Source organism: Phodopus roborovskii, unplaced genomic scaffold, assembly GCF_943737965.1.
Source record: "Phodopus roborovskii unplaced genomic scaffold, PHOROB, whole genome shotgun sequence".
Lineage (NCBI taxonomy): Eukaryota > Metazoa > Chordata > Mammalia > Rodentia > Cricetidae > Phodopus > Phodopus roborovskii.
The window spans coordinates 34,683,361-34,708,051 of NW_026126447.1; the positions used below are offsets into that span (position 1 = coordinate 34,683,361).

A 24,691-nucleotide genomic window follows, 5' to 3' on the forward strand; every position below is an offset into this window, starting at 1 on the left:
ATTATTATTTTGTTTGAAATATGTGTTTGTGTGTATGGATGTTCTTCCTGCATATATATCTGTCCAATACAGGCTTGCCTGGTGACTGAGGAAGCCAGAAAAGGGCATCAAATCCCCTGGAATTGCAGGTATGGATATTTGTAACCTCTCATGTGAGTGCTGGGAATTCAACTAGAAACCTCTGGAAAAGCCAAGGCTGTTAAATGCTCGCCTATCTCTACCATTCCTGGTATATGTTTTTTTTGCTGGAGCATCTTCAATCATTGACTTTAACAATATTCTTTTTTAGATTTATACATACAATGTATTTTACATGATCAATGTTTTGTCTGAATACATGTCTGTATACCACATTCAGACTGAGTGCCAATAGAGACTGGAAGAGGGTATCAGATGCCCTAAAACTGGAGTTATAGACAATAGTATGACAATTGTGTGGTGCAAGCACTCTTAACCCCTGAGACATCTCCCCAGTCCTTCTTTTTATGGATTCTTTGTGTCTTTCACATCATGCATCTCCATTCTATTTATTTCCCCATCTCTTTGTACCCACCCTCTGCCTCTGTAACCTCCCCCTCAAAATAATATAAAATAAAATTTAAGAGAAAAAGAGAAGAGGAAAAAAATCAGTGTCATCATGGAAGCTGTAGTGTGACATAGTGCGTCATAGTTTACCCTTTTATCCATACATCTTTACTTGCAAATGTTCATTGTGAAGAGTCGTTGGTCTGGTTCAAGGCCTCTGGTATCTGCTACACTACTGATGCTGGTCCCTCGCTGGAACTCCTCTTGGTTATCCTGCTATTGCCCTATGTCTTGGAGATCCCTTCAGATCTGCAGGACTGGTTCCTTCATGTGCTCCAGCAGATCGCAGATGGGTTGGATGTCAGGGTGGTCCCGGGTCTGGGTGGTTGCAGGGTTGGTCAGTCTGCCAGCTGTCCCCTGTCCTCACCACCAGGGTGAGCTCTCTGCAATGCAGAGTTCACCCCTTGCAGTGACTAGCAGGGCCAGTTCCCCTTCCATGCCCTCAGGGTCAGATCTCCCACACCTACACCTTCAGGGTCAGCCCAGGCATGACATTGGGGCCATTCTCTGGAGTGGTGCTGCTGATGAGGGGCAGGGCCAGATCTCCTGCTCATATGGCCTCAGGGCCAGCTGTCTCACCTGCCTTAGGCTTTGATGAGCAGGGTGGAGAGGGCATCTCTCCTGCACCCATGGTGCCACATGACAGATGGGTCATGGGGACAGCTCTCCCTTGCTCACTACTTCAGTGCTGGTTCACCCATACCTCCACCAATGGGACTGGCTCTATTGCGCTGCCCAGGTGAAATGCAGGGCCTGCTCTCCTGAGTGTTGCAGCTGGTGGTAGGCAGGGGCAGCTCCTGCTTTTATTGCCTCAGGGCCAGCTCTCTCACCTGCCTCAGATGTCAATGGGCAGGGTGGGTGGCTATAACAATTTTGTAAGGAAAAAGAATCACCAAATAACCCAACTAAAAATGGGGTACAGATCTGAACAGAGAATTCTCAGCAGAACAAACTCAAATGGCAGAAAGACACAGAAATGTTCAACATCCTTAGTCGTCAGGGAAATGCAAACCAAAACCACTCCGAGATTCCATCTTACACCTATCAGGATGACTAAGATCAAAAACACCAATGACAGCTTATGCTGGAAAGGATGTGTAGAAAGTGGAACACGCCTCCATTGTTTACGGGACTGCAAACTTGTACAGCCACTGTGGAAATCAGTGTGGTGATTTCTCAGAAAATTAGGGACCAACCTACCTCAAGACCCTGCAATATCACTCTTGGGCATATACCTGAAGGAGGCACATTCACACCACGAGGACATTTGCTCAACTATGTTCATAGCAGCATTATTTGTAATAGCCAGATCTTGGAAACAACCTAGATGCCCCCCAACTGAAGAATGGATAAAGAAAATGTGGTATATTTACCCAGTGGTAAGAAACAATGATATCCTAAAATTTGCAGGCAAATGGACAGAACTAGAAAAAACCATCTTGAGTGAGGTAACCCAAACCAGAAAGACAAATATAGATGTGATAATATGAACAAAGGAGCCAAGACCATGATGGGGAAACCCACACAATCAGCTGACCCGAGCTAGTGAGAGATCACTGACTCAGGTCTGACAAATGGGGAACCTGCATAAGACAGAGCTAGACTCCCTTAATATAAGTGACAATGGTGAGACTGGGACAATATATGAGGCCACTGGCAGTGGGTCCAAGATCTAACACTAATGCACAGACTGACTTAGTGGAGCCCATTCTATATGGAGAGATACCTTGTCCAGCCTAGACACAGGGGTGTGGGGGGTGGAGGGGTGACTTGGTCCTGTGTCAACTAGATGATGGAACAGACTTAGAAGACTTCCTAGGGAAGGCCTTACCCTCTCTGAGGAACAGATGGGAAGAGAGGGGTGGGGTGGAGGGGGATCAGGAGAAGAGGGAGGGGCAACTGGGTTTGGAATGTAAAAAATAAATTAATAAAAAAGGAAATAAAATAAATGAATTAATTAAAAGAATCACAGGGAACTTGAATTCAGGCATTTTATTGCAGTTTTGCACAGCACTTGAAATTTCAAAGCAATAGAATTCAGAAAGAAAGAAGAGTGGATTGACCTTGGCAAAAGGAGAAGAGAGACTTCTCTTGGCTTTAAGCCATAATAGACAGCCCTTTTAGGAAAGGACTGTCTACCCAAAGACTACGGTTGCAATGATAGAAGCTGAACATGAAACTCAGTGGTAGAATGCCAATTAGAAACATGCAAAAGCTCGCCCATGGGTGTGGACTCTTCCTAACAGAGTGTACTGAGCTCAGTCATGGAGCAGCCTTCCGTGCAGCACAGAGCTTGCAGATCTCGTTTGGACACCACCGAGTACTTCTTCCACTGCCAAAGCCTTTCCGTGGGTGCCTGCGGATTTTGAACAAGCTCCTGTCCTGAGGTATCCATCTTGGGAAGGTTGTGCTCAAGAGTTTCCTTGGATGTCTCCTGTCTGTCTGGGAGCGGGAAATAGTTTCTTGGCTCAGCTATAAGAGAGGAAAGGCACCAGACTACCTTAAAGAACCCTGACAAGGAAAGCAACAGAGACCCACAATTCAGGAAGAGCGGGCTTGTGCACGCTTTTCATTTTACAGAGGTTGAGAGACAGAGGTTGAAAGACATCAGTGTCAGTTGGCTAGCAGAAACTGCTGCCGGCCACCTCTGCTCCATGAGCAGCAGTTTCCAAAGATATTACTTATGATTAGCAATACGCTATGTAATTAGCCATAAGAGATGTAATTAATTAGCTAGAGGCAGAACAACAACAGTAACAAAAACCCTGGGTATGCCTCGCAGAGCTCATCAATGGGATTTCCACTCCGTATCTGAAAGTGAAACATGAGCCATGTTATTTAATCTAAATGTTGTTCCCAATGTCTGTATTCAAGCCCCACTGATTTTTAATTTAGTTCAGATTCTTGTATCAACCTTGGCAAGCACTAAAGGAAAAAAATCATATGAATGAATGCTAGTTGGCCAACTAGTAATTGATCAGATAAATAATGTGAAGGAAAACTGGATGGAGACCTGTGGAAGGTTTGAGTGTTATGATATCAGATGGCTCAGTGAGATGGCTCGGGGGACTAAGGGTACTTGCAGCCCGACAATGGAAGCCTGGAGCTGCATTTGATCCCCAGAATATACACAAAGATGGAAGGAGAAACTGACTCCACAAACATGTCCTCTGACCACCACATGTGCACTGTGGCATATGTGCCTGTATATAAACATTCTCTCTCCCTCCCTCCCTCCCTCCCTCCCTCCCTTTCCATCTCCCTCTCCCCCCTCTCTCTCACACACACATACCACCACCACCACCACAACAATGACACTAAAATATAAAATATAAAAGGAGAAATGTATTCATTCTACTGCTCTGAATATTCAAAGAGTTTTTCTACTATAACTTGATGTGCTGATTCAAAAATCAGTGACAACTCTTTCTCTTTCCAAGTTGAAAAAATACTTACATTTCTGATAAGGTCTGTATGAGCCTCCATATTAAAGTGGTAAGAACAAGTTTATCACATCTCAAGGCATCATCCCACTAACATATGAACACTGTTGACCCTTTACTAAAGTCTTCTGTTAAGCAAAGTCATTTTAAGCCACACTGAAACCATTGGCATTTACATGACATTCATACCCTAAATCTTTATTAGAAAACAAAGGCAATGAAATCCATTATTCAAGCAGAGGTGGGCACAGAAAGAGCAATGTTGCGTGGTCTCACTTATAAGAGAGATCTGGAAAGTCAAGGCCACGGGAACAAAAGGAAAATGGTGGTTGTCTGAGGATGACTTGGGTGTCCAGGAGGAATGAGCCCAAGAGATGGCCTGTGCAATGTGGCAGCTCTGATGAACAGCAGCATGTGCATTCCAGAAGTTACTAAGAGCATACATTTTCAGTGTTTCACCACCAGAAAATAAGTGTGTAGGTAATATGTATGTGAATTAGCCTGATTTAGCCATTGTGCAACATCATACATGGTAAGTCAATTTTTGTCCATTAAAAATAGAGTAATAGAACCTTAAGTAAATGCTAACTCATAGTTTTTTTATTTTTATTATGTGTGTGTGTGTGCGCGCGCGCGAGCACATGCGCGCGTGCGTGCATGCATGCGTGCTCGCAGATGAATGTAGGTGCCCAATGGACCAAGGAGTCAAAACCCCCAGAGCTGGAGCTACAGACAGTTGTAAGCTGCCTGACATGGACCACTGAGTCATGTCTCCAGCCCCTTACCTCATAATTCATTACAAGATTGGCAGAAAGAATTCCAGTCAATCTTCTAAGTCACTTGAATTTAAAACAGAGGTTCCGCACATCACTGCTGTGATAACAGATTGATGGGCACTCTGGGAATTCTGAGCACACATTTCCTATTACTCACAATGCCACCAACTCCACCTGCCTCGCCTTCTCCATGATGTCAGTATCTATTGAAGCCTTCTCTTCACTTTTGGACGCAGAATATAACAGCAATGACTTCAGCTCTTGAAGTACATAGACCTGGCTAGTTTCCTGGCCTCGCTGCTTAAGAGCTGGGTAAACAGTTTTCTTATTGATAAACGATAAACAGTGGCCGTGTTACTTACTTCACATCTTTTCCGGAAAGCTGAGTGAAATGTTGCCTCTGAAATTGGCTGCTACTTTATAAGCGGTCTGTTGAGTTGGGTCTTTCCTTTCACATTTGTTTGCCACTTATCTGAATTCTAACATAATACACTCTGTAACCATCCGCATGCAGATACCTGGCTTCTTCATAGCCTTCACTGCTCCTCCCATAGATGCAAACTAACCTTGCTGAATGAAGTCTGATACAACAAAATGATTGCAAGCAGAAGACTAAAGAATAAGAGTGCATTACTTTTCAAACTGTAGCATGTTCGCCTCTTACCAGGCCAAATTCAGTAGTGTATTTTGATGATTAAGCCCTTACATTGATATAAAAGTAAATCAATGTCTCTTAGAGAAATAGCTACTAACATAACTGGGGATGGGGGAATAAAAGGTTAAGTCTGGGGAAAAAAGAAAGTGATGTGCATGAGTTCAATTACCTCGCTGAGCTTGGCCTGCCTCCTCCAGGGATCTCCTCCACCGAGAGCTGGCGCAGATGTAGACCACGGTTCTCACGTAGTCGAGCCCACAGAGCTTCACAGTCTCCCCCCCTCTCACTTGCACCACAGCCAACAGGACAGAGAAGAGAAAGAGAGCGAGAGTGGGGCCCTTCATGGTGCCAGAGAGCAAATGAGAATGGATGCAATCAGCAGTACCCGGTGAATTTTTGAAGTTACCTCGCCTCCTTGGGCCATTTATACTAATCCCCTTGACGCCCTATTGCTCAGACCTTATTTTAACAGTATTTACTAAGCACGCAGGCAGCAGTATGGAGGGCTATCGATGTGCTTTTATGGTTATTGCTGGGTACTCAGTCATCCACGCACCTCACTTAGTATTGCTGCATCTTCTCCGGGGTTGCTGTGGAAATGCAAGACTTTGAGAAGCAGGAAGGTATTTGTTTCAAAGCCCACTTTTCATTTTACTAACTGACAGAGAGCAAGCTTTAAACTCTGAAAGTCAATAGCGGTGTCTCTCTAGCAGGGGAGATCCCATCTGATGAAGGCTTCCAGGGAATGAACGTGGCTTCTCCATCAATGTAGTGGGTAATCAACAGTGATGCAGCCTGTCAGGCTCTGGGTTTTATTCCTGGCTTTCCTCTCACTCGATCTAGAATTTAAAGCACCCTCTTTTTAAAAACTGCTGGTGGCGATGTTCTTACATTCCAGAGGTGATAAGACAATGGATGCCCCACTTTACACACTAACGGTTGTTAATTTCTTGGTTTCCATCTTACCTCAGCATCAGAATGGACTAGGAAAGATAACTTCTCCTCAGAACTCAGAATTACCGTGACTAGAATGCTCCTTCATATCCTTACCCAGTGAGTTGGGTATGCCTATCACAGCATACATTTCTATTATAATAAAGTCAAATTTGTATTCCCAAACAGCTAAATAACGAAACATTTCTTTTCATAAGTCAGTTGAAGTGGTTTCTGCCCCAACTTCCTCAGTGGTGGACTGAGATGTTGAAATGTGAGCTGAAATAAACCCCTCTCACCCCAACTTGCTTTTGGTTAGACTATTCTATCACAGCAGCAGAAAAACAGGCCAGAACAGCTATGCAGCCCGAATATAAATATACTCTGGAAACTAAAAATAGCTAGTTACCTCACCCCCTCGCTGCTCCACTAGATTCTAAATATTCTCTCTGCCTCCATTTTTTTTTTCCTGCAATTCCTAGGGTCTCTCCAGGGATCACCCTAATTTGGGGTGTGGATGAGAGGGCACAAGGATCTGAATTCTGTGTGTGGCTATATGGGTACAATCCAGTTGTCCTGGCCATGTTCAGACTGACAAAGCCCATGAGGATAATGTGAGCCCCAGTATGTCACTAGTGTTCCCTCTCACACCTGGCTGCTTTATTTCTCTCATTTGTAAATTGGGAAGTTTGGGTTGGATTACTTAAGGACTCTTCTGACCTTGAAATTCTAAGTCTTGCTGTAATTATCTAATTAGGTTGCTCCTACCTCAAAATCCTTTACCATTGAGTGGAGGGAGATCTTAAAGTAGGAGAGATGGTAGAATACTAGTGATATGAAGGGGGGAATGGAATAGGAGGGGATGTTTAAATGGGGAGGGGGTTAGGAGGTAGGGGAAAGGAACTAATACAAAGGATGTTTGAAAAAAAAGCCATGGGAAGCTACTATTTTTTAAGTTTCAGAAATATAAAAATGTTTAATTGGAATTGCCCTATGGGAGAGGGGCCGTATAATGCTCCTCTCAGAAGCTACAAGCTAACAAAGAAAATGCCCAGTGAGAGGTATGGGCTACTCCACCAGAGTTTTGGTCAAGGGGAATTCCAGAGACCACCCAAATAATGCCAGAACTTGACAGTTCTCTGTCCTCTAATATGACTCGGCGAATTCTAGTGGGAACTCTCATGATAAAACTACTGACACCTGGAAGTCATTTCAAACTCCTCATTCTTAGTATCTAATGACTGAAATATTCTTTGTACTCAAACATCAAATCTCCAAGTCCCTACTCGGTGTATTTCAAGGTGGAAGGCTTGGACTGACACTCCATATTTTCTTCTGACTTCCGCATGTATGTATGCTGTGTCATGGGCAAACCTAGACACATACAGACATACATGGATATATACACACAAGAGGGAGGCAGGTTCAAGGTCTGGCTTCTGTCTACCAACCAGGTGAGGTCCAGTTGTCTCGGATAAAACAAACACTTCACAGACTGTGAACTTTCCCTTTCCATACTTTCCTCATGCTGAAACTTCCTTCCTCCTTCAAATGTGGTTAATTCTTTCTCCTTACAAATATCTACAGGGAGGATTTTGAAGCAAGTATATATGGATAACATTTCGCACAGGTGTTATAAACTTTCCTACAACTCACTTATCGAGAACCTATTACAGCGGTCCTCAATCTTCCTAATGCTGTGACTCTTTAATACAGTTGCTTATGTTGTGATGATCCCAACCATAAAATTGTTTCTGTTGCCACTTCATAACTGTAATTTTGCTACAGTTATGAATCATAATGTAAATAGTTTTTGGAGACAGAAGTTACCATAGGGGTTGTGACCCACAGATTGAGAACCACTGCATTATTAGAAGGAATCAAAATAAGCAAATAATATGTAACACGATATCACAAGGACAAAACCAGTATTAAATAATAAACAATAACAAAAAAATCTGATTTTAAAATGGTCAAAAGAGGGCCAAGGAAGATGACTTAGTTAGTAAACATGCCTGCTACTAAGCCTGGTTACCTGAGTTTGATCATAGGAATCAGCGTGGTAGAAATAGAGAACTCTCAAAAGTTGTCCTCTGATCTCACATGTATGCTCTAGCATGCACAAACCCACACCACACACATGTACTACAACAGTTTTGATATTTTTTTCAAAGAAGGTACACAACAGTCAAAAAGCATATGAAAATGTGGTCAGCATCACTGCTCACAGAGAAATGCAAATTTGGTACCGTTATGGGGAAAATTTTAGAACTTCCTCCCCAAAATTAAATGTGTCGTGTGATTCAGAAATTCTGCTGCTGGGTGTACATCCAAAAGAAATGAAATCCGTATGTTGCGAGGCACCTGCACTCCATGTTCACTGTGGTTTATTCACAATAAATACATAGAAGCAAGACTGGGCATGGGTGGTACTTGCTGGATCCTAGCTGTAGGGAAGTGGAAGGAAGAAAGATCAGGAAACCAAGGGCTTCCTTGGCTACCTACTGAGACTAGGCTGGGCTCTGTAAGCCCCTGTTTAAGAAAAGAAAAGAAAAGGAAAAATGGGATCAGTTTACATGTCTTCCAATAATTGGCTAATCTGGCGTTTGTAAACACACACATGTGTGTATGGTTTCAGATATACTCAGAAAACAGTAATTGATACTTAAAGCTTTATATATACACATCAATTTTGTGTTTTGTTATCATTTTGAGTGCTTAGAAATACAGACGATAAACAAAGCATGTTACAGTTTGGGAAATGTAATAAAATTGAGCTTGTCCTGGTGGTGTGGGTAGGTATACTATCCCTGCTATTCAGAAATCTGAGATTGGAGGATCATGATCCAGGCCACTCTGGGCTACTGTTCAAGTGAGTTCAAGGTCAGCTGGGTACCTAGTGAGACTCTGTTATAACATTAAAAAAAAAAAAAAAAAAAACAAAAAAACAAAACAAAATGAAGAACTAAGGAATAGCTCATTGATAGTGTGCTTGCCTTATTGTCTTACTCAAACAAGAGCAGGAAAACAACAAAACCCCCAAGCCTGTGCATTAATCTTTGTCTCTATCCCTCTATCTACCATCAGAGTTCAGATATAGGTCTCCCAAGGATTCACCTTGGGACTCTTCTTGGGATAAAATACCATATTTTCTTGTAGTTGAATGTACCTATTTACAATATATACTTGGTAAAAATACAGGTTTTCACGAGTTGTTGGGGGGGTTGCATAAATTTTGGGCAATCTTAAAAAATGAATGCTCACTTTTATAAGACTCATAACAATGTTTTATATGTCGGATTTAGTGGGCATATTGCATTTTCCGCTCAATCTAGGAATTGGTCTCATGTAAAAGTCAGCTTGTTAGTTTTACTACGCAATGAGTTTGCCACATAAAAGCTAATATGCTAGTAAATGGTCTACAAGTTTCGAGGAAATTTGAAACAAAGTCCTGAACAAACAGATTGCAAAGCCCAAATGTTGCACAGAGAAGTCAATGGGGTCACCAGGACAGCATGGGTCTCCTGCACGAAAAAGGAACAAAAATAGCAGGGCACAAAGGCTAAACATGTTTTCTGGAGACCAGGCTCTGGGGACAGGGCTCTGGGTGATCAGAATGAGCCCTGTGCCCTTTCCTTGGATGCTTTACATTAGATAGCCTTGTTTCCCAAATTGCTGGTGGGAGCACAATCACACAAGGTAATAGCAATCTACACACACACACACACACACACACACACACACACACACACACACACACAAAACAAAAACCAAAAAACCATGGGTTTGTTATTATTTTTATATTGAAAGAACAGAATGTATTGTAACAAAATGGAAGAAAGCTGCACCTATGCTCACGAACTTTCCGAGCTGATTCCATGTTCTCTAATAATTTTTACAGTTTAAATGTTTTATCTACTCTGATGCTAAAATGTTTTCTTAGGGCTCCGAAGCAATTTAAGATATTGAACCACATTGTGATAAGGATCTGCAATAAGGAAGCTATAGTTCCCTGATCCTGGCATTCAAAAGGTATCTCTTGTGTTCTCAATTGGTGAGGCAGTGTGGTGAGCCCAGCACATGGTCCCTCTCTTCAAGAAGCTTACAGCCTAGAAGGGATGGAGGGACTAAGCAACTGACCTCACCAACTTTTACCATAGCAGGTATGAATCGTGTTTTGAAATACTGTTATGTACACATAGAGCTAATTGGGTAAGCTGTCCTACATGCCCCATACTACAGAGGGAAAAATGTAAAACAAAAAAAGGTTGTTAAAAAAAAAAGACCTATATTTTCTATACCTTGTAGCAGGCTATTTCTTTTGGGCCACCAAGCAGCTCCCAGTCATGACACAGGTTTATTATTAGTCTTGAATGCTTGGCCTCAGCTTAGCTCTTTTCTGGCTAGCTCTTTTTAACTTATGTTAACCTATTTTTCTTTACATATGTTTTGCCTCGGGTCTTTTTACTTCTCTTTCTTCCTTTCATGCTTCTCTGTCTGTCTGTTTGGTGAATACCTGGCTTCTTGCCCTGGGCATGTCCCTCTTTCCCTTCTCCTTCTTCCATTCTTTCTTCCCAGCCTAGACTCACCTCCTCCTGCCCAGCTCTTTATTAGAACAATCAGCTGCTTTAGGCAGGTAAGGTGAAACAGATGCAACACACCTTTACATAATTGAACACAGGTGCTTCCGCGGTTAAACAAATGCAGCATAGACAAATAACCCAACTTTACATAGGTCAAATAATATCCTACGACAATACCTCAAATATTTTCTGATTCCAGGTCACTCTAAATATGTATTAAACAAGTCAATGTCAGCACAAGTTGCTTGCCCTTCCCTAGATATGACTGTAATGTCTTGCTGTGCCAAGATCCATCTGTCATCAGTACAGTCCTCCTCCGCTCCAATGGCCCTGGATGCTTCCAGGCAGGGAATGGTTTTCGTCTCTCTCTCTCTCTTTTTTTTTTTATTGTCTGAGAATTCCACATCATGCACCCCAATCCCACTCATTTCCCAGCCCCTCTATATCCACCCTTCACACTTGGAAAGGAAAGCTTAAAAATAAGGTAACAATAAAAATACAAATAAAATATGAAGTTAAAAACAAGCAAAACCCAAAACAAACTAACAAAAAAGCAAACAACAACAACAAACCACTTTACTCCTCCATCTTTTCCAGCTCTCCATCAGCTCTTTATTCATCTTGGTGGTGTTGGAAGTTGCTGTGTATCATACACTAACTCTTCTGTCCAAACAGCTTTATTTGCAAATATTTATTACATTATGTGTTGGTGGTCAGGTGCAAGGTCTCTGGCTTCTGGAACACCATCAATCCTGGTCCCTTCACTGAATCTCCTCTCTGCTATCCTGATGTCGCCCTGGTCATGGAGATCCTGTGGCTATGGTTCAGCAGGACCAGTTAGTTCTTTCACGTGCTCCATCATGTCATAGATGCGGTAGATGTTGGGGAATGCCAACATCAAAGCCCTGCATGTCTGGGTGGTAACTGAGTTGGTCTGACTGGGCTGCTGAAAGCACCCTGCTCAGGTGAGGAACAGAGCCAGGTCTCCCATGCTCATGGTGAGGGGTGGAACCAGCTTTCTTGTGCTGGGGTCATCATTATCCTAGGGCCAGTTGGTGTCAGCTCAGCACAGCCCTTGTACTTCAACACATAGTTCACGCGGGTCCCTGTGGTAACTCGGGCAACAGACCTCAGCTGCAGCTTGACCACTGACATAAACATGGCTAGCAGCAGTAGCTTGAGCCTGGGTGTCACCCTGGCTCCAGGAAGCAGTGCAGGCCTCTCAGATCAGTGTGGTCCCAGTTACAGTGTGGTTACAGCCCCAGTTACAGACTTCAACATGGATCCAGATGGTCTCCCAGCCCCTGTGCAATCGCAGAGCCTTCTATGGTACCAGGAGCCACAGACATGGCCTCTAGCCCCAGGCGGCAGTGTAGGCCACCCGGATCAGTATGGCCCTGGAGGCAGCATGACCCTCAGGCACCAACACAGCCTTGGGTCACACTCTGGGCATCTGCTCTGCATTCGGTGGTAACTGGAGCCTGCACATTGTCCATTGATGAAGAGACCCTGGCTACAGGAGGGCCACAGACCCAGACACGGCCCTTGGCAGCAGTCCAGGATCAGATGTCACCATGGTCCCAGGTGGCAAGCAGGCTGTTCCTCACTGCCTTCACCTCTTCAAATCTGCCTCTCTCCAAAGGACATGAACCATTCTCTCTCTCTCTCTCTCTCTCTCTCTCTCTCTCTCTCTCTCTCTCTCTCTCTCTCTCTTCTATGCCTCACCATATATTTGCTCACCATAATGGCTGCTCAGAACAACAAACTAAACCAAACCAAAGCAAAGCCAATGTGTTTAAGTTGCCAGTGAATGGTCTGGTGTTTTGTCTTACTTCTTCAAGCTGTAAACAGTCTTCTGGGAAACAGATATTGTTATAACAATTTTCTCTACTTGTTTCAAAACTGTTAAGATAAATAAGCTGAGATAATGGGTATGAATGTGTTTTATAAACTAAAAAGAGCTTCAATATGTATAATTACTAGCATATTGATAGCCAAGCCGATTTACAGTAAAATTCAAGATTTTTCTTTTGGATAAACTCTTTAGACAAAGTGGCAAATACTGAGTGTTCTAATTTCTCATTTGTAACTCTAAGTAAGTGCTTAGAAGTAAACCAAATGAACATTAAATATGATGCACAATTACACAGCTGGGGATACCATTATCCTTTCCTAGAGCAGTGGGAAGTACAGATAGCTTCAAATAGCTTCAAGTTCTGTATGAGAGCTGCCCCCTGGAAAATGACCAACCTAAGTGATGACTACCCAGTGCTAAGCTCCGCATGGCCATCACCCTCTATGTTCCCAACTGTGTACACACATGCATTAAAGATGGCATGACTAGTGGATGGGTAGAATTCTCACGTGATGGAGTGTACTATACGGAACTGAAGTTAGCCTAGAAAGCAGGCAAGGAAATTCCCTCTGAAGTTCCCTAATACAAAGGAAAGTAAAATTCACCCCTAATCTACGCATGTGAGAATATCATTTCACCCTGCATATGATCTAGAGGAGGAGACAAAGTAGAGTAGATTCAGTTCCTTAGATCCATTGCCCAGTGTCCAAAATGATGCCTTTAGTTTTCAACCAGGTTTAATGAAAACAGGAGGAAATATATATATATATATATATATATATATATATATATATATATATATATATTTAAATCACTAAAATAAAAAGGAATACATTTTCAACTAAATCAAATTTTCATTTTTATTTATTTATTTATTTATTTTTTACCTTACTCAAAGTAACACAGTTAGTTCAATCTTTCAGAATGACAACCACAATGACTTAGACCAGCACAAAAGTATCTAAATTTAGGACCTGACATAAACCCAAAGAGCCACCTAAAAATGTCTTACTTTCGTTTAATGGATAGATCCCCCCCCCCCCCCCCCGAGATGAAGATGGTGAGGAAATGGTTGCTTGTCTTTGGTAGTTATCATTGTGATGGAGTACAGAAGAGGCTGCTATGCCCTGTGGCCTCCTTTAACTCCTCCCACATGGACCACCTCCTTGCAGCCTATGTCAGTGGGTGGGGAGGTACTCCACCCTTCCTGCTCAATCTCTCTCTAGACCTCTTCAGAAAACTCCTCAACCAGTTGAAAAGGTCAGAGACCCTGTTTTCTTGCTGAGACAACTCTAAGTCTGGGCTGAAACTTCCTTGCGGATGACTCCAGGCTTTCAGAGGAAGGTTGCAAAGTATTTTGATTAGTGTTCCCATCTGACAAGGGGATGGGATACTGGCTAGCGAGACTATGTGATGCTGATAATTGCTGCTCCCTCCCATAGCTTGCCAAGCAGTCTAATAAAGTTCTCTAGTGTCAGGGCTAGGATTTAGGAGGACAGCACTGATATTCCAAGTCAGGTGTGAGAACTCACTGTTCTTATCCAAAAGCGGGGATTGGGAAGCAGGTTTGACAATTGCTGGGATTTTATCGTCTAATGACTGCAGTTAGGTACATTTTTAAAGAAAGCATTTCCCAAGCTATTTGGACATTTCATAAGTATTTGCTAGCTTAACTTCAAATATGACCAAGACATATAACAGAAATGTCTTTAAAAAATTAAGAAAATTCCAACAAAAATCTTTAGTATTTTAGGTTATAAACTAATCATGTTTCTGAAATAAAAGCTAATTTAATTTAAATGGAAGGTATAGGCCACATATTTCTGTCTTAAAACTAAAATCTTACAGTATATAATGTTATTCCTTTTTCCTTAAACAAGAACAAAATGTAACAAGAATGATGGATTACTCTGGTTGGCTTGTCTTGGGCCCAAGCAGAATGCTTATTACATCTCCCTAAAAAGAAAAAAAAAACATAATTACAAGACAATAAAATTCAATCTGAACAGTAAAGCTGTCTTTAAAATGCCATTTGAATTTTGTAAGTTAGATGTTCACATCCAGTGAGATTGTAAAAGAGGAAACAAGCAGGGGAAGGTCTAAATAATGACACTTGCTTCCTGGCATACAGCTAGCTGCTTTCCTAGGAAAGTCTCTTTTAATGAAGCTTGACAAACAATTTTACAAGGATCTGATGGAAGGGAGGTCAGTTTTAGCGCCTCCTGTTTACCTTCGCGCCTCTGAGCCTGAGCTGGCTCACCTGCATTGCCAGTTGCTTCCTGACCTGTCGATGGTTGACTTAGAAACTGGCTTCTTGATGTTCATGTGGGTCTGTACTGAAACTCACAAGATGATCACACACAAGGGGAAGGAAACCAAAGATGCAGGGGAAGAGCACAAGAATTTATAGTGAAAGATGGCAAGACCAAAGAGCCGCATTCCCTCTACCACCAGGCAAAAGGGATACCCAGAAAATCGGCATCAGAAGGCTATGGGAGGTGGAGATGCCAACCGACTGTATCTAAACTCTATAGACCAAGCAGCCCCCATGCCTCAGAAGTCAGTTGCCACCCTCTGGCCTGTACTGTACTTGCCGCCTTCAATGTGTCCTCAGCCTACAGCGTCCAGTGTAACAATGTAATGCCTGGCTATTTCTAACCTTCATGTGTGCCTCACTTCATGTGTGCTGTCCACTTCTGCTCTGTCTCTCACTTGGGCTAAGGGAATGGATCAGGCCCTGTCACATGGTGCACACTCAGTAGGTATCACATCAAAGAGTGCCTTCAGTATCTTTCAACTGTAGCCTATTCTATTACATGGCTATGTTTTTAAACACCCCATCTTTTAAATATTCTCCTTTAGTTAAGATAAAGTATATATACCCCAAACAGAGGAAAATAAGGCAATTATCTACACACTGAGTCATAGTAGTCAATGATGAGCAATACAAGAGCAATCTCTAGAGATTAATCATGGAAAAGGTTTCTTCCTAAAAGGCCCACAAAATTGACGTCCACTGAATTCCTAAACCATAACTCTTTAAAGCAAAACTTAGATGTCTAGTGATTGACTTTCATCATATCAAGAGGGCTGGTGCTTCTGCCATCATGAAAGATGAAGGGGTGGCACATCCTATCAACAGTTACCTATACTACAGAGTTATAATTGCAATGAGAGAAAGAACATGTGGCCCAAAAACCCCATACCAATCCACTGGACACTTCTCTATCACACCGGGTACCACAAGGGCTACATGGTAGCATTGTTTGATTACAGAGTACATATCCATCCAAATCAACAAACATGGACTGCAGAGATGGCTCAGAGGGGAGGGGCACTTGCTGTGCACGCATGGGGACCCTGGTCCAATCTCCAGAACCTACATAAAAAGCTGGGCATAGCACTGTGGGTGAGTGGAAACGGGAGGATCAGTAGGAGCTGCTGACTGCCAATCTAGCCCCAGCTTCAGTGTGAGTCAGTCGGTCTCAGGTGAACAAGGCAGTAACAGAGCACAAACACAGGCATGCATGCAGACACATACATCTCACACACACACACACACACACACACGCGCACACACACGCGCGCGCACACACGCGCGCGCACACACACACCCCTAGTCAACAAAGGTCACTTTTCCTTGCACATTTTTTTTTTAATATACAAGAACTTTCCTATTAAAGTAAAAGTATGTGTAGGTGCACGTGTTGACTGTGTGGAAATGAGAGTACAACTCTGTGGAGTCAGTCTCTCCTCCCCATCTATCTTTACATGGATTCAAGGAATTGTACTCAGGTTGCCAGGCTTGCACAGTAAGCATCTTTATCTGATGAGCTACCTTAGCAGCTCTGAAGTTTTCTTTGTGTACCTTCCTATCCTATCAATATAGACCCATGATGTCTATAAACAGATTCATTGTTTCCTTATTCATGTGTCTTCAATTGTTTCTTTTCATTTTTTATTCTTGTGTCTCTCTCTGTATGATGTGTGTGCATGGGGGTACCCTTGGATATATCCTATACCCTGGAGCTGGAGTCATAGGCAGTTCTGAGTTGGCTACCATGGATCCTCTGTAGGAGCAGTGTGCACTCTTAACCCCTGAGACACATCTGCAGCCCTCAGCAGTGTATATTTCACACCATTACCAATGAAATAAAACCCTGGCAGATACACAGAACCTAGGGAGGCAGCAAATAAATGTCTAAATGTTGGAGCCTGACCAGATAGTAAAAGTGCCATGATAAATAAATGAACCAGAGTCTGCCAAGTGAGGCACCAAGGTGGTGTCTCTTCCGTGAGAAGCTGCCTCATCACTCCTAGCCAACACTATTTTATACGCATCTCAGCCAAATAAGTAGGATCTAAATGTACTTATAATGTTACTCTTTTTATGCTGATAAAAAGTATCATGTACAAAGTCAAACATAATTTTAACATTTTCTGCATGAACAATTCTTTACGTACTAGGTATTTAATATTTACTATTATATATAAAAGAATTTTTTCATATCAGGTCTCCTGCCATTTGTTGTGTAATTGTATAACTGGGCAATCTAGACTGATGCTCATATACTGAAAAACACAGCGAAAGTGTACAGTCTACTGGGATTTCCATGTTATATAGCACTTGAACCTCTGCTATTTGAGGGTTAGACTAAGCCATCCTTCTACACATAAAGGTTGCCTCAAGAACACCTAAGAAAGAAAAATAACTTCACATCAGTATCCTTGCTGGCTAGTTAACATTAATGAGAACCTATCGCCTAGTTATCAGGACTTCTGTGGTATGTTAGCTTTCTGTTTTATTGAAATGCTCTCCAAAGAGGCTAACATGAATACATACGTACATGTATATTCTCACAACCCTTGCTAACATTTGATGTTGGTAAGATTATAACCATTCAATCAATGTTAACTACTATTTTACATAACTTTAGCTGTGTATTTCATAAATGCTAGTGAGGATGAATATGTTTTGATAGTGTAGATTCCTCTTCTGTGAATTAATATTTTATATATCTATTCATTTAAAAAAACATTGGGCTTACGTTTTCTGGTTGTTAGAGTTCTTTACATATACTAGAAAAGAAAACAAATGACTGAACTGAAAACCTAAAATTCATTCATGTTCTTTCCCTTTAAGAAATGATATTTGCAATATATTCTGATTTCTTAGAGTTTTTCAAAGCGCATTTATTCAGCAAACATTCGCCGTATACTCCTGTTGCTAAACTGAGTAATGGAAATATAGCCTAGCCCAAAATAGGCAAAATCCTTGTTTTCATGGAGTTTGCATTCTAGTTTGGAGGCATATACAAATAACTTTTTAGATAAATAAATAAGAGTATAGAATATTGAAAGGTGAGAGCTATCAAGGGAAAATAGTGATGGCAAGGGTTAAATAGAGAGTGTGGCGAGAACAGAGATTACAGTTTTAATTAAATAAGACAATAAGGAAATCTTAACTGAGAAGGTCATTTTAGCAAAGATCCCAGGTAGGTGAAGGAACAAGCCCTGAGGGGTTTAGGCAGAAAGATGGTAAGTAAAATGTTCCAAGAATGGAATTACTAGTTCAAGGCGATCCGCCCTCCCCTGAAGAGTTCTCACTGTTAGTTTCACACTGTCAAATTGTTTCCAAAACAGTACACCAGTTTCCAGCCCAACCGTGATATTAAAGGACTTGGCTTGGCAGATGTTATCTGCTACTTAGTAGGCCCATACCCATTCCAAATAAACCTGTCGAGTACACATTCTAAACAAACCTGTCGATTCGATTGCGAGATCATACTGAATTTTAGTTTAGAAACTTTTAAAGGTATATTAAATCACATTTTTGTAAATGGCTGTTCTTCACCTGTGCCCACTCTTCTATTGGACTCAGTGTTTTGTAGACTGTTATTTATGTGGTTTTTACTGTTTTAACATTTTTCATATCAGGATATTTACCAGATTATTATTTGCAATAACAACAAAAACGAAGAAAAACTGAAAAAAAAATCTATCATAAAAACAATGTGCATTGATGATACTGAGCTTTTTGTCAAAGTTGGGCAACATAACACTCACATTTGAGTATCTGCATAGGGTACAACACCAGAGACCGATTCTCATTTCAAGAACAATCTCTGAAGACATTTACTTCAGCTACACCTACTGTCCAAACCTGGGTTACACAGTTCCTCCCCAGTGTCTAAGGCCCTTATATGGTGCCATCATATTCTCCATTATTTATCTTCTATAACTAAGGAACTTAGGCTGAATGAAAACGGGCTTTGGTGGACACCATGTATAGTAGTACAAGGAGCGACTCTTGGAATTGCCACACACCTCAAGCCCTCCACTTACTAAATGTACATCCATGACACGCTACAAAAATCACACTCCAACAGATTTACAAAAATTTTGCATCCGAGTCTTACCCGGCCACTCTCTGAAGCAGTAGGCATATTTCTCAGTTCATAGACTGCAACCTGCCCATCGCTATCTCCTACTAGAAGGCAATCTGTCTGTTTGGCAAAGAGAATAGTTGTGAACTTGATTCCAGGGTTAGCAACATTCACAATCAGAGGGTCCAAACTGTAATGAAATAGTTTATCTGTAAATTTAGATGTCACATTAACGTGATCTTTTAAAAGATACAAACTGAAGAAAAGGTTTGATTTTTAAAAACATTGATGTAACAAACAAAAATGCCCCTAAAGTGTTTCCAAATTCAGAATAACTTTTTCTCATCATCAAAAGCTTCATTTCTCCAACAAGCCAATTGTATCCAGGCAAATTTAATTCCTAACCTAAATGTGAACACATAAACTTAGTTTTGTGCTGCTTAATTTTGTGTGTCAACTTGGTAATACTATAGACCAAATAGAGTTCTTCAGTCAAACACCTATCTGCCATCACTCAAAGTTTTTGTTCTTTCTGTCTCTGCTTATCTCTGTGTGTGTCTCTGTCTCTCTCTGTATGTGTATGTGCTCTCAGCTGTGACTAACATTACTATTACAATTTAAACAAAGCTCCCTCCCTTCCACAACGTGAGTATGCTTAATCAAATTGAAGGCCTGAATGAGAAAAGACTGCGGCAATACAATTCTGCCTGGGAAATGCCCCTCCTTGTGTATAGCAGGCAAGGCCCTACCACAGGCCACCATAATTATGTCCTCATAGAAGAAAGTTTGAATCTACATGAACTGCTGGAGTGTAAGTCTGCCTTCAACTGAGACCACGGCCTTAGTCTTGGTCATGAAAACAACTACTTGTGGTCTTAAAAAAAGGAAAGGCAGCTTCATTCTTCTGTTTCCAGAGAAGTGTTGCCCTGGAAACTATAGTTTTACTAGGAAAGTTAAAACCAAGGCATGGGTTATTTAAATAGCCATTCTATTATATAGGTCATGTATTCAAAAGTAAATCCATCCTATAATGTCGTACTTGAGTTGTGGCTGGCACTGTTGGAGCCCCAGCACTCCCTACCTGATGACGAAGCTATAAGAGTGCTATTTTGAACTCTTTCTGCTGGCGACATCATTCAAAACATTACCATTCGATACGTACGTGCTGATCTGAAGGTCCCAAATCTCTACTCTGCTCTCATTTGCAGCAGCAAAAATATAGGCAGATTTTGGAGACCAGGCGACATCATAAACAACGAAAGTAGTTGGGTAAAAACTCAAAAACGGCTTGAGAGTCTCCTGACGCCAGACCATGACACCCCAATCTGCAGAGCAGCTCAAGAAGACATCAGGACAAAATGGGTTCCACGTGACTTTATACACTGGACCCTGGGAATGCAAAATTGTCATGCATAGGTAAAGAATATTTAGCATCTATATTTTAAACTTGGCCAGTTACTAAGTTAAAAGTTACTAAGATTACTAGTAACTTTTACTGCACACATCGCTGAGCATTACTGCTTTAGTTGACAGAAAGACTGTAAATTTAATCTTCCTTTAATTATTCTATATAAAAATATACTTGAGAAAATAGCCAGTAACTATTAACACGTATTACAGCCTCCTGAAAGGATATCAGATGTTACAAAATAACAAAGAAATTTGGAAGAGATGATCATAAAGAGACAAAGAATTAATATGAGCAAGAAACAATGTTTCTCTGGGATCAGTACATATACTTATTCAAGAGGCTACTATTTCACTGTTGTACAAATTGCATCTGTTAAACACATTGTATATGCCTTTCAAAAATACCATGAGATACAGTTTCCAAGTCTCCTAGAATTAAGCTGACCTTGTGTCCTCTATAGGTCTCTAGGTATTGCTCATTGTAAGAACAGGAACACTTGTGAATAAGGCCTTCTTCTGTGCCAACCAGATAGATATTGGTGTCCTAGAACATAGGGCATATCAGGCATTAAAGACAAGATCAGCCAATTTAACATATAACAAACCCATTCGATAACCAAAAGAAATACTATCTTAGATGTAATTTTTGTCCTTGTCTTATGATTTTTTTTTTTACAATGACCACCTCAAAGTAGGGAGATTTTTGTAACAGCACAAACATGTTAACTTATGAGATGAGAGAACATGTGCTTGTAAAATAGTCTTTATGAGGTGAAAAGAAAAGCCACATAACAGGACAATATATTTGTAACATATGCAACAGGTTCTAAAATGTACTAGAGTTTACATGTGTTGATATGAAAAAGATCTTTAAATAAAATGGTAAGAGAAATGATAGAGGAAACATAGGTGGCCAATAAGCATAAATATCCCAGTCATCCATGAGGCTTAAAACCATGCAAATTTTAAAGCCATTTGAATGACAACATGTAAGATTTCTGTTGTAACCAACCTCAGTGGTGTAGGACTCAGGTAGCTGAGCCCACCTTATAAGTTAGCATTTTTGTGCTTTTACAAAATCCCCATACTCTGAGGTCACAGAGCTATTTTCCCACATCACCCTCTTGGTTTTTTCTCTGCTTCATCCCTGCTCTTCTTTCCTCCCTTTACTTAAACTTGCTTCCTTCCCTCATTTCCTGCTCTATGAATTTCCTTATTAATTTAGCATTTTAAATTTTACTCTAATTTTAAAAATCATAAATAACATTTTCATCACTTCCTATCCCATGGCATTTGACGATTCAGTAATTCACTTTAACTTTAGAACAGATGATCATAAAGAGATTTTTAAGTGCATTTAAAGAGATGATAATTGTGTTAACGTATTTGAGTTAGTGTGGTGTTATGTGGCTGATTTGTTCCACTCTGAATGGTGCTGTGGACTCACTCTGAAAAGAACCCCATTTATCAAGAAGATTCCTGAATAAAACCAGAAGAAACATCCATTCCAACATATTCATAAATTGAAAAACAGACACATAAGAAACAAAAATTAAGATGAGATTCAACCAGAAAATAATAAAAACCTCAGTTGTCAAATACAAAGGCACTAAAATGGCTAAGATGCTGAACCAAGAATTCAAATCTACTTGAAAAAATGATAATGATGCCAATATGGGTACAAAAAAGCAGATGGAGAACTTATGAAAGTCAATTCAGGAGCTGCTGACAGAGGTCAGCAGCATGGATGAGAAAGTCAGCTACAGCTGTTAAGGATGAAAGCCCACAATGAAGAGAAAATTCCACAAATCAGGCATCAATCAAAAATAAACAACATGTAAAAAAGTAAATAAACAGTATGACTGCAACTCCTGTGAACTTCAGTAGTAATATATGCAACATGAAAAATTAAAAACTCAGAGACATATATTGGGGTTCAAGCTTCAAGCTGAAGATCAGAGAGGCAAAACAGCCCAAGCCACTAGCTCTTACCTCTACCTCAGGCTGAAAGGACTGTCCTCTCCTCAGCCTCAGCTTGGCTGGAGAATAAATCTCCACATGAGGTCTTTTGTTTTCTTCTTTTTATACCTCCCTAGTGCTGGGATTAAAGGCATATGATCCCAAGTGCTGAGATCATCTTTGTGTGAGCTGTTTCTCTTTAAGTTTGGATTAATTTCATGTAGTTCATTGTGGTCTTGAACTAACAGAGATTCATCAGCTTCTCTCTTGATTCCTAGGATTAAAGGTATGTGCCACCACTGCCTGGCTCTACGGCCAGCTAATACGGCTGCTGGGATTAAAGGTGTGTATCACCATTGTCTTGCTCTGTGGCTTGGGACTAGCTTTGCTTTCTGTACCCTCAGGCAACCTTTAGTAAACCATACATAATATATTGCCACAAAGAAAGCAAACTTGTGAGTCCATGGGGCAGAAGATGGTAAAACAAATAAACCAAAAACAAAAAACACTAAACACACACACACACACACACACATCCTCTCTCTCTCTCTCTCTCTCTCTCTCTCTCTCTCTCTCTCTCTCTCTCTCTCTCTCTCTCTCTCCAAAGACAGTTTCCCAAGATGGAAAATGGGCATCCAAGTACAAAGGGTATTTAAAACCCTAAATAGACATGACCAGTAAGCATTGTTTTCACAGGACTTTAAAGGCTGCAAAAGAAAAATGCCAAATGCATGTAAATGACAACAGATCATAGTAACATCACACTTCTCAGCAGAAACTGTAAAGGCCGAGAAAAACATGTTGATGTATTTCAAGGCCAGAAATGGGTAACTGTAGAACAAGACTACTATAAGCAGCTGTTGTGGACTGAATACAAAATGACCTCCTAGGGTTCTTATGGTGGAACATTTGGTTCCCTAGCTGGTGATGATGGTTTGGGGGGGCTGTGGGAGCTTTATGATAAAAGCTTTGATGGAAGGAGGAAGTCATGGAGGTTGGGCTTTGAGGTGTAATTACGCACCCATGTCAGGCCAAAGATCATGATCCACCGAGAAGTGAGAAAGCTGTTGCATGCCCCACAGCCGTGATAGAAAGAACTTCTGCTAGCCTGGATGATGTCATGCCTTCCCTACTATGAAACTGTGAGCAGAACTAAGTCTGTCTTCACTTAAGTTGCTTATGTGAGGTATTGGGTCATGGTGATGAGGAGACTTAAATAATAAGCCATCAAAGCTATCTTTTAAAGTGGATGGAAAAATAAAGGCTTTCTAAAATGAGCACAAACTAAAGCAACTCATGACCCTAACTAAACCTGCAATTCTGAAGTTGTGTGAAAGAATCCTCAACAAAGAAGAAGAAGAGGAGGAGGAGGAGAAAAGAAGAAGGAGAAGAAGAAAAAAAAAGAAGAAGAAAAACCATCTCAATCATGAGAGTACAGGAGAGAAAATAAACAGAAATAAACATACAATGGAAAGAAGAAATCATGTGCAGTTCTGGTTTTTTGTTTGTTGGATTGTTTTGGTTTTTTCTTTCTTTTCTTTTCAAGATATGGTTTTTCTGTGTAGTCTTGGCTGTCCTGGAATACACTTTGTAGATCAGGGTGGTTTTGAACTCAGAGACCCACCTGCCTCTGACTCCTGAGTGCTGGGATTAAAGGTGTGCGCTGGTTTTGTACAGCTCTGTTAAACATCAAACCCTTCTATATGAATGAGGGGGTGGCAAAAATCATTAAATCAATAAGAAAAGAAGTGAAGAAAATACAGGAATTAGGAATCCCTCTCAATAACAGCACTAAATGTAAATGGTCTTAACTTTCTAATGGTAAGATCCAGAAATACACCTCCTTAGCAAAAACACATAGTGAATAAGAAGGGTAAAAACCAATAGTTTAAGCAAGTAGAAGCCAAAGACAACCAGCAGTTGCATTCCTATCTAATAGACTCAAACCAAAATTACTCAGAAGGAATAAATGACTACCTATAAATTAAGATGTGTGTGTGTGTGCATGTGTGTGTGTGTGTGTGTGTGTGTGTTACACTTTCCTTGTTGGATATAATAGTGAGATAGAAGCTGTGACTCCTTTGTGACCCAGTGAAGAAGAAAGGC

The 24,691-nt window shown here is 41.0% G+C and overlaps 2 protein-coding genes across 2 annotated transcripts in view; both read right to left on the bottom strand.

Annotated features, from left to right (window-relative positions):
- Positions 1-2,648: 2,648 nt before the first annotated feature.
- Insl5 (insulin like 5) lies at positions 2,649-6,041 on the bottom strand. Its single transcript, XM_051188012.1, has 2 exons — positions 5,629-6,041; positions 2,649-3,057 (listed from the first exon to the last, which is right to left on the bottom strand). Exons 1-2 carry the CDS (start codon positions 5,801-5,803, stop codon positions 2,825-2,827), a joined length of 408 nt encoding a protein of 135 aa, XP_051043969.1. The 5' UTR covers positions 5,804-6,041; the 3' UTR covers positions 2,649-2,824.
- An 8,694-nt stretch (positions 6,042-14,735) lies between these two features.
- Dnai4 (dynein axonemal intermediate chain 4) overlaps positions 14,736-24,691 on the bottom strand; it is a 63,759-nt gene continuing 53,803 nt past the window's right edge. Inside the window, exons 14-17 of the mRNA XM_051188281.1 lie at positions 21,072-21,170; positions 20,379-20,605; positions 19,250-19,406; positions 14,736-14,786 (exon numbers count right to left, since the gene is read on the bottom strand). Coding sequence (XP_051044238.1) covers positions 14,736-14,786; positions 19,250-19,406; positions 20,379-20,605; positions 21,072-21,170 — 534 coding nt within the window. The remainder of the gene's footprint in view (positions 14,787-19,249; positions 19,407-20,378; positions 20,606-21,071; positions 21,171-24,691) is intronic.